This window comes from Anneissia japonica, unplaced genomic scaffold (assembly GCF_011630105.1).
Source record: "Anneissia japonica isolate Jap-2015-1 unplaced genomic scaffold, ASM1163010v1 scaffold287960_len3192837_cov198, whole genome shotgun sequence".
NCBI lineage: Eukaryota > Metazoa > Echinodermata > Crinoidea > Comatulida > Comatulidae > Anneissia > Anneissia japonica.
The window spans coordinates 1,560,524-1,571,390 of NW_022712725.1; the positions used below are offsets into that span (position 1 = coordinate 1,560,524).

General features: G+C 35.1%; 1 protein-coding gene across 1 annotated transcript in view; it reads right to left on the reverse strand.

The window, feature by feature from the left end:
* Positions 1-2,199, reverse strand: part of LOC117108083 (coiled-coil domain-containing protein 13-like) — a 12,608-nt gene extending 10,409 nt beyond the window's left edge. Inside the window, exons 1-2 of the mRNA XM_033249956.1 lie at positions 2,086-2,199; positions 468-666 (exon numbers count right to left, since the gene is read on the reverse strand). Of these exons, the coding sequence (XP_033105847.1) occupies positions 468-647 (180 nt within the window). The 5' untranslated portion in view covers positions 648-666; positions 2,086-2,199. The remainder of the gene's footprint in view (positions 1-467; positions 667-2,085) is intronic.
* Between the last annotated feature and the right edge of the window lie 8,668 nt (positions 2,200-10,867).

The following is a 10,867-nucleotide window of genomic DNA, read 5'->3' on the forward strand; positions in this document are numbered from 1 at the left end:
TTTAAATACAGTACAGTACATCTTTTAGCTAACACTCCTTAGGCCATGAGAATGTAAATGCTATATTTGGTTACAGCACCTGCATTCCTCAAAAGCTCTGTTGAACATTTTTATTATTTAAAAAGAAAAACCATTATTTGCACAAAGAAGGTATGTCATCACACGACATTGTATTAATATTATGTTAAAAACACCTGCACATGTACATTAATTAGTCGACCCTATTAAAAGTAGATAATGACCTTGTAATAAAAATATTGAATCCTAAATGCCGCTTTTGAATAATAAATTTGTAATATGCCACTCTCGAATACGATAAAGTTAAAAAAAAGTTTAAAAAACACTTTTGTGCTTATTTAGCCATTTATGGTACAAGCATTGAGAAAATAAATGTCAGAATACAAATTTTAACATTTTAATAATTAAAATTAACTAATTTTTATTAAAATTCTGATTCTTATGCTTACTGAAAGACCAAGGTCATCGCCAATGTCAAGGCCAACTGGCTTTGCATTGCCTTCAGCAGCGTCCTCTTTCTTCTTCTTTTTCTTCTCTTCTTGTCTCTGCAACCGTCGCTGCATCTTCTTCTGTTGTTGCTCCTGTAGAGCTTGGAACTGTAGACGCAACGTCTCACTTTCTGATTCCATTATGAAACAGGTTCACTTACTGCACAATAACATTAAAAATAAAAAATAGTGTTGAAAGCACTCATTCAGAGATGGGAACTAGGCCTACTTAAAGCCCCTGTCACACTGTGGCGTGTAGAACCAACGTTTATCAAAATATTGGTTTACGTTCGCGTAAGTTGACATTCGTTCGTGATACATTTGGCATACGTTGTATTCATTAGCTGTTTGTTGGGGTACGCTGAGGTAGATTTTAATTTCTGGCATGTTCAAAATTTTGAATGTATGACAACGTTCTGCTACATACGCTATGTATACGGTGAGCATTTGTTGTTTGAATGTTTCGCACGTTGGGTGCACGTTGGGTTTACGTTTTCTGTTCGTCCGTTGTTTGTCCAAACACGTTCAATCCCATCTGAAACTTTGCCATAGTAAATGCATAACGTATTTGCGTTTGTCTAACTAATGAGTAACGAATGGCCAGCGAACACTCAGCGTATACCGACCCACATCAACGTTTATAAGGCGTCAATACGTTAGGCTTACGTGTGACATCCGCTGGGCATTCGGTGTGTACGCTGAACATTCGTTGGCTGAACGCTGCGAACACGCTGTCATTCGTTAAATGGACGCTAGTTGTACCATGGTTGTACGATGAGCATTCGTTTCTCATTCGTTGGGTGTTGTCTTTCATGTAAAAATGCTATTTTTTTGCCAAAAAAAATTGAGCGTATTTGAGCGTATCAGGACTTGGGGAAAAAAATGAGAATGCTCGGCATACGTTAGGTCTATTCGCTACTATGTGACAGGGCCTTTATATGGAATACACCTGGTACTCACAAATCATCAGGATAGCACAGACTAAGTGTAGGTCTGGGCCCTATTGATTTTATATACATTTGTAAGTTTATTGTAATGGTAAATGTCATAGATTCATTTTTTCATGAATAAAATTGGTTAACATAAAATAATTGTGTTGATAACTTCATCGGTTTTCACATGATGCCAAGTCGCTAAAACTGTTTACAATAAAAAGTAAGCATTTAAATATTAAAATAACGTTATTAACAATGTAAATTCCAGGTTTAGTTAGTAGTAATAATAAGTAGAGAATTGTTTCCTTGGTTGGCCTCTTAAAACTTCAAGAGCTTTGGCTAGGACTATCCTCTCAAGTCTGACTAGCATAACATAGGCTAGGCCAAGCCTTGGCTCTCCCAAAGCCCAAGTCTCTAGGCCATACCTAGGCTATGGCGGCCCGGCCACGTAGGCCAGGCCTATGCTAGGAGAATCCTGTCGGCAGATTAGGGCCTAAGAAAGTCTAGCGGGTGTTGGCTTGGCAGATTCAAAACCAGACGCTAGCTAGGATAACCTAAAGCCACGTTATTATAAAAATGTATATAATCATAGAAAAGAGGAGAAGCTTATTAGTAGGCATATATTTGTTATGGCTAATACTTACCAGTAACCCATAAGAGCAGTAAACAATTGTTTTGTTTTGTTAAATCCAAAGATGACAAAATTTTAGCGTTGGTATTCTCCGTGGGAACGTAATTAGTGTAAAACAAGGTATCGACGGCCCGAAACGAATAAACAATCTCGCAAAATCCCATCGGGATTGGTTCAATCCCGATGGGATATACGTTTTTTCTATACCTAATACATTCTAATAACAGAGGAAGATGGTGCGTAGGGGTGGGGCTGATAGGTAGACAATAAACATATATATTATATATCTGGTTTGAAAACTTGAGGAAAATATGTTAGGCTGTAGCAAACGAATATAATTGTAATCGGGATTTACGGTAGCGGGAGTGGGGTGCTAGGAATTTCATACCTTTTAAACAAAATCGGACAAACAAAATGGAAGATGGGATGCAAAAACTATGTGGAGGTGGGGGGGGGGGCAGCCTGCCCGGTCCCCCCTAAATTGTTGAATTATATTTTTTAATGGCTATATAAAGAAAATTATATTCAAATTTTAAATCTGAGAGTGTTTCCAGTCATCTGGAGGCGGCATAATCTAAATTCGACTGGCGGGCTGAGGTGGTATAAGTACCTCCCCGGGCCCCCTCTATTTTGAATTCCTGGATCCACCACTGTGACAGCTGTCAGTAGCCGAATCAATATTAATCATAATATTTCTGATTCAAATGATGCCAACTTCAGGGCCGCACCGGCCGCGGCCCCACCTTTTGGAATGTTAAAAAAAAAAGAAAAAAAAAAAGAAGGAACAAACAGAAGAAAAAGAAATAATTGGTCGCCCAAACGCCTCAAATGCTATTTTCGGGCGTCTAGACTAAAACAAAAAATTTCGGGGGCTGGGAGCATGCCCCAACTCCCCCTAGGGTAGTGTTGTTTCGATCGGCCCCACTTTGGTTTCCTCCTCCACCACCCCCACCCTTTTCGAACATTCCTGGATCTGCCCCTGTTATAGTCGCCGAAACTGTTTATAATAAAAAGTAAGCAGGCAACAAGACTGTTGACAGTGGCCGAATCATTTTATTTATTTATTTTGAAACAATATACAAATCAATGGCAGGAAATGACAACAGTTAAAAAAAGTAACTTTGGCTCACAAGCCGGTCTGTTCCAATTTAGAAGAATAGAAAGAACAACACAAAAATATACCTATGTTTCACTACAAAATTTGCAAGAGATATTAAGATGAAGGAGGTAAATATAAACAAGATTATTATATAATATTGATCTAGTATTTCTGATATGATGTATTAACAAAAATAATGCAATTGAAACTATCAACAAATTATCACGAATTATTATTCAAGCGCCAACACCTACAATCATTAGATCAACAAACAGTGAACTGCACGCAATTATGAGAAAATTAATTTTGAAAATCTGCATTCCATACTATATTTGGTCGCTTATAATAGACCTGGCTTAGGAATATGGACATTTTCTTTTAAATATCAACACATCAAAATATGCTTTTACTTTAAATGTATATTCACCTGTTTCAATAATAAATACGGTATCATGTTTGGTTGGAGTCAATGATTAAAATCACTAAAGTATCGAAAGTAAATGCGGGCGTGAAATTAATAATGACGTCAGCGCAATATTGTTATTCACTTAATGATCACACCATGATCTATAACGTATTAAGTGCGAGTGGGTGGAAACAGCCCAGCAATGTAGACAGGAACAACAAACACATTGAAGGGGGCTTCGATTCGATAGTAAAGGTTAACTGCTTATTAAGATAGTTTATTAGCTTTTATAATAGACATAGTTGTTAAATCATAATATGCACAAAATTTTTTTAATGAAAGGCTAATAGATACGCAGTTATTGTTTAATTTAATTCCCCAAAATAATGCCTCAAGTTAATAATAATAACTAGTGCACACCCGAATTTTGATCGTCCCCAAAATGGCATGATTTAGTGGCCTTTTTCCTGTCGTCTTTTTAGAACACACTGCGATTTAATAATAATAATAATAATAATAATAATAATAATAATAATAATATTAATAATAATAATAATCGTAATAATAATAATAAAAATAATAACAATAATAATAATAATAATAATAATAATAATAATAATAATAATAATTGTAATAAAACACTACAAATGCAGCAATGCATTTAATAATATAAAAGTTTCAACCACAACAAATTTCGATGGTTCAACTATCATTATCAAGTAAGAGTAACTATCTGCTAAACACTAAGCTTATTTTATATCTAATGAATATTAATAATAATAGTAATTAATGATAATAATGTTCATCCTCATCAATCTTATCGTATATAATATTATAATTATTATCAATATTATTATATTATCATCCTCATCACAACCAACAACAATTTGAGCATCAAAATCAGCATCATCGTCGTCGTAGTCGCCGTTGTTCAGTGCTGCTTATATTGTGATGGAGTGGAAAGGCATTGAGCAAGTCGAACATTTAGTTTAAGGTATAAACCTTACTAATAGGCCAAAATTTACTTTTTTTTATACGTCAAATTATAATAATCCACCCCTAAAGTAACTCTTAGGAGACAAAATCTCAATTTGATCAATGCGATTACTGGAAGGACAGTCCTTACGACAGAAGCCTGTTTACGTGTCCCCGCAAAGATTGATTAGATTGTTTTCTCAAATTGTGTCTTCTCCTAGATTTGATGGAATATTGACTAGAATTATTAATAGCAGTTTATCGATTTGTAACTGTATCAAAGTATTGGGATGCAGGTGTTGCTGTAATTCTAAATCTGCATCAGACTTTCGAACGTAGCCTTTAAGCAAAGCGTTTATTCTCCTAAATAAATCCAGTTAAACAATAAACATTTTGTTTTTTTTTTTCTAAACCCATAGATGGATTTTTTACAATATGAAACCTACAAGCTGCTGATAAATATAATTGGGAATTTAAACTATATAGGCATATCACGATACGTGATCACAATGGCCATAAATTTAATTAAAGCTCCTATAAATTAATATTATCTTTAATGAGTTTATGAAGTCGCAAGAGTAGCCATGGAGCTAATTTTTGGATTAATTTGCACATGCGCATTTTAAAGTAGGAGGAGCCAAGAAAATGTAACGTAACAACATGGACCTATTAATAAGATTAATCTTATTAATAGGTCCATGGTAACAACAAACTCTTATCAATATTTCTGAACTCTAAAATGCTTCATTCCTGATGATTACTTATAAAGTCAAAACGTTGAGTAATAAATATGGCCCCACTTTCTCAGTTTAGAGTCACTTTTGTTTTATTTCTAAAATGATTATTGCATAACAATTAGTAATTGAAGTAAAAGTGACAGAGAACCAGAACATTACACCCCTTGCCAAACGTTATATTTATAACGTTTGTGTTTGCTATAGGGTTCTCTCACCTGTGAGAATACGATGCGCGATTAATGATATATTAATGTATTTGGTCCATATTATATATTTGTACACTGAGTTCCAGTTATAACAATAGTGCCCCATAAATATTAATTAATTGGTTGATTGTTGATTGATTGCAGTGAAATATCATCGCTCCATTTTCACCCGATCTATAGTGTTGTCATGACCTACAGAGATAATATATTTATATCTATCCAATATAGCTAAATAAACAACATTATTTCTGTGCTAATAACTTGATCTACAGTATTTGAGTTCAGGTTCTTGTTAATTAAACTGTTGTAGAATCCGGTTCGTATACGCACAACGTTCTTGCAAAGTCATGCCATTCCCTTCTGAAATATGGACATTTGAACAGATCGAGGATGACGCGTTCCAAAGGTCCAATTCCAGTTGCGTGCAGTATGCAGATGATTACTTTATACGAGTGACGAACTCATTGATCTTTTTCTCCATTTGAAAACATATATAGGCCTATTTAACAGAGTACCCTTTTAGCACAGCGTCACCAAGGGCGCAGATCTGTTTTGAAAGGTGGGGAGTCCGTATAAGAACACATTCACCTCAGCCCCACCATAGTTGAGGCTGAGGTGCGAAACTTTGAGGAAATACGGTAGTATTCTCTAGATGACTGGAAATGACACTCTTATATAGTAAAATTAATTAGCATAACATCACACTTATAGTAAAAATGAAGCACCCACAAATTTCTCATGACCTGTAATCAGCGATTTTCAGCAGCAACCATGAGAGATCTAATTAATGTGTAATGTACAGGATAGTAAATTAACATTAAAACATTGTCTTGAATGCATTTACTTTACTTTACCTACTTCAAACCGTGAGTCCAGATTACTCTCAGCCCCAACATATTTGGGGCTGAGGTGCACAAATTTGTAAAAATAGTACCTCTAGATGGCCGAAAATGACATTCTTATAATAGTAAAATTCATCATCACATCGCCATTAATAGTCAAAATGAAGCGCCAACAAATTTCTCACCATGGCCTTTTACCAAGTATTTTCGGCAATCAAAAGAGATCTAAATAATCTAATTGATGTACCATAGAAAAGAAAACATTGTCTTTTATGTATTTACTTTACCTACTTTAAGCCGTGAGTCCACACCCATCTTAGTCCCACACCATGGTGGTGGCTGAGAGGAGAAAATTTGGGTAAATTGTAGCTCTAGAACTAGATGGCCGGAAATAACACTCTCATATAGAAAATTGATTATCATCACATCACCATTATATTATAGTCAAAATGAAGTGCCAACAACTTTCTCATGATCTTTTATCAGTGCTTTTCGGCAGTCATAGAGATCTAAATAATCTGTGTAATGTACCATTGAATAACACTTTTAAACATTGTCTTTGATATATTTACTTTACATACTTTGTGGGCAGAGATACCGCTATCTTGCTATAAGAAGATGTATTCTGGCTGCATTTATGCAGTTCATTTTAACAATTTTCAGGCATTTTTTGACTTATGAAATCACACTGCGACCGAAAAGTGTGGGGGACCAACCCCCTTAAAAATATAAGGGGTACGTGTTCCCCGCCCCCCCCCCCCCACAATGATCTGCACCCATGAGCGTCACATAGGCTGTTTTGTTGGGGCTAAGAAATGGAGATGTGGTCTCTTAATAGAAGTGTCCTCTTAATAGAGGTTGTTCGATCCAGAATTTTCCATTCTAATACACAGCTATATTTTTTCACAAAATTAATAATAATATAAAGTTCAAAAGTACACGTTGTCGTTTTTAGCGTATGTCATAATTATTGTTAATAATGTAGTTAACACATCAGAGCAGGAATATCTGGGCGTTATCGCTGACTAATTTTATTTAGCTTTATGAAGCTCTGGATCCTTCAGAGCTTTAAGAAATCAGAAATCTGCTTTTGCTGTATTGACATGGATTTCGAATGTTAGGAAGACAAATAGTGATCAACCATTAATAATAATTATACAAGCAACAAAAAAAAAAACAAACAAACAAAAAAAAAAAAAAAAAAAAAAAAAAAAAAAAAAAAAAAAAAAAAAAAAAAAAAAAAAAAAAAAACAAAAAAAAAAAGGTATTCAATGACACATTTAATAGTATGTCATAGTTTCTCTAAGTGAAAGTGGTTCTTGAAAAACTAAAATATTTCATTAATTGCGACAATCGACATAGTATTAAACAGCTCGTTTTTTGTGAGACCTTAGCAAGAACATTTTAAGGGAAATGTAAATTAGACAAAAACTAGCACTAGTAAAACTTGGTAAAACTAACCAACTTTAGCGCATGCATTTCATCTGTATTTTTAATAAACAGTTGTCCAGATTTTATTGTAATGTAGGCCCATCTTGTTTCTGCTTTTAAACTAATGCTTCTGTTCAAGTGCTATCTATCAGATATGAATTATGTTTTTATTATACCGCAAAACCTCAAATGGAAGCCCATTGGGCTTAATCTCGAGAAGAAGCCCATCTCGAAATAAATTACTCATAGTTTGAAAAAGCAATCTCTAAAAGAAGCTCATCTTCAAAAGAAGTCCATCTCGAAACGAAGCCCATCCAAGAGTAAAAAAAAAACACAGGATTTTTATTCGAGGTTTTTTAGTATTATGAAAACAATTTCGTATATCTAAATCTTGAATCGTGATTCTTGAATCCACTGTAATCTCGATGGATACTATAAACCATGTATTATAATTGATCGATCAATCATACACAATTCTGACTAAAAAATTGATGATAAACGCACTACGTCAAAAGGTCACATCATAACATCGTTTTTCATGTACCTCGAATTCCGTGAACCGTTTTCCATTCATTTTTAAAACCCTGCTTAATAATAGTGTTTCTTCTGTGTTTGTTTTATTATGTTTTTGTTGGCTTTAACTTGATGACGCATAAGGTGTTTATTTTTCGTTTTTTTTTTACAAGGATTGCTATCAAAAACCAGAACTTGATCTAGAGAAAAAACACTATGAATACTCGACATGACCGTCCCGTTTTGACAGTTAAGAATGAAGAATAAAGGAGGAAAAAATAATTTAGAAATACATATATGCAGTATATGTAGGCATGTATATTGATGTTATATTGTATAATACACACATATTATTTGAGAGGGTTGTCAGTTTAGTCGCCGACGCTTCGACCGGATGGAGTTTAATGTTGTACCCAGGACGTCCCTAACTACCTTAAGCTAGGCTTAAACTACTCTTAAATACAGTATATTACTCTTAACTACAACTAGTTAAACTATCCTACGCCGGACACCATCCCGGTATTTAGCAGTTTCGGGGCCATTCTATAAACCATAACATAGTCAGTTAAATAAATGGCTTTTGAGAAGAGATTTAAATGTAATGAAGTTGCATGTTTGATGTGTAATGGGATGTTATTCCAGTTGGTTGGAGAAACAAATGAAAAGGCACAATTGCCATATGACTGTGTGAATGTTTTAGGGGTATGAAGAAGCCCTTTAGTGCTAGAACGTAATGTTCGCTAAGTGGTGTGATCTTGTATTAAGCATGTGATGTAATGTGGTACGTTGTTATGCCTGGACTTATATGTAATCAAAAGAATCTTGAAAATGATCCGTTGATGAACGGGCAGCCAGTGGAGTGAATGAAGAATTGGGGTTATGTGCTCATGGCGTCTGGTTTTTGTAACCAGTCTTGCAACCGTGTTCTGTATGCGTTGGAGCTTGTTAATTTCAGATTCTGGAAGACCATACAAGAGACTGTTACAATAGTCTAAACGTGAGGTAACAAAGGCATGAATAAGTTTTGTTGTTGTTGCTTGATCTAGATATTTCCTAATTGAGCTTATTTGACGTAATGCCCTAAGAGAAAACTGACAAATGGAGTTCACATGTTCCTTCATGTCCAAAGTATTGTCTAACTTTACACCAAGGTTTCGGACAGATTGACTTGCTGATATAGTCGTATTCCCTATAGTGACAGTTTGAATCGTTGACACGTTTTTACTAAAACGTGAAGTGAAGTGAATGAACTTAGTTTTACTCTCATTAAGGAAGAGATGATTAGAATAAGCCCATGATTGTATGTGTTGGATGCATGACCTTTTTAAGTGCAAGACTTCTATTGGAATGTGAAAAGGTTGTGTACAATTGTACATCATCTGCATATACCATGCATTCTACTCCATGTGATTCAGCAATACGTATAATGGGTGCTGAGTACATAATAAAGAGTAGTGGCCCCAGTACAGACCCTTGGGGTACACCACAGGTAACGTCATGTGATCGAGATGACACATTGCCCAACATAACCAATTGTGTCCTACCAGTTAAAAACGACATCAGCCACCTATGTGCACATCCACTAATTCCGAAGTCAGATGTAAGCCTTTGAGACATTATACCATGATCTACGGTATCAAAGGCAGATGAGAAATCCAAAAGGACGAGGAGAGTCTCCTGCTTCTTATCTAAAGTGTTCAGTATATCATCCTTCACTTTTATAAGTGCCGTTTCCGTACTGTGATGTGAGCGATAAGCAGATTGACGACTTGAAAGAAGGTCATTTTCCTGAAAGTAAGTTTGGAGTTGCATACTTACAAGACGTTCTAATGTCTTAGAAAGGTAAGGTAAATTTGATATTGGTTTGTAGTTAGTGAAGATATCGGGATTCAATTTATGATCCTTAAGAATGGGAGTTATATTTGCAGTCTTCAACAAAGATGGAAATATTCCGTTAGTTAAACTTAAGTTCACATTAGTGTAATGACTGGTAATAAAACAAGAATGGATTTTTTTAGAAGTGAAGTAGGCAGAGGATCAAGATCACTGGACTTATTGTTAGAACATAGTATTAACTCGCATACCTCATCTTGATCAACAGGTTGCCAACTGGCAAGAGACGAATTACAAGGATTCTGGGGGACAACAGAAAAAACAGACATACATTGGGAATTAATTTCTTCACTGGACACTTTGCTAGCGCAAAGATCTGAAACCTTCTTAGCAAAGGCCGCAACAAATAAATTTGCAAGTACACTTTTATCATCATGGATTGGGAATACCAATTTAGGTTTTGAAAAGTTGACGTTCATTACATGCTTTGATCTTAGATCTAAAAAATTCACATTTGGCATTATCTAAAGTAAGGTTATATACTCTAGATGCATGTGCATATATTTCCCTGTGTATCACCAGTTTAGTTTTCCTCCATTTACGTTCACATTTGCGTTTTGCCCGTTTTGAGGCATGTAGGTCTTCGGTGTACCAGGGTGATTTAGGTTTTAATATTATACTCCTCTTAACAACCGGAGCATGTGAGTCTAAAATATCATGAAGGATGTTAACGGCTGTCTAGATTTCACATCT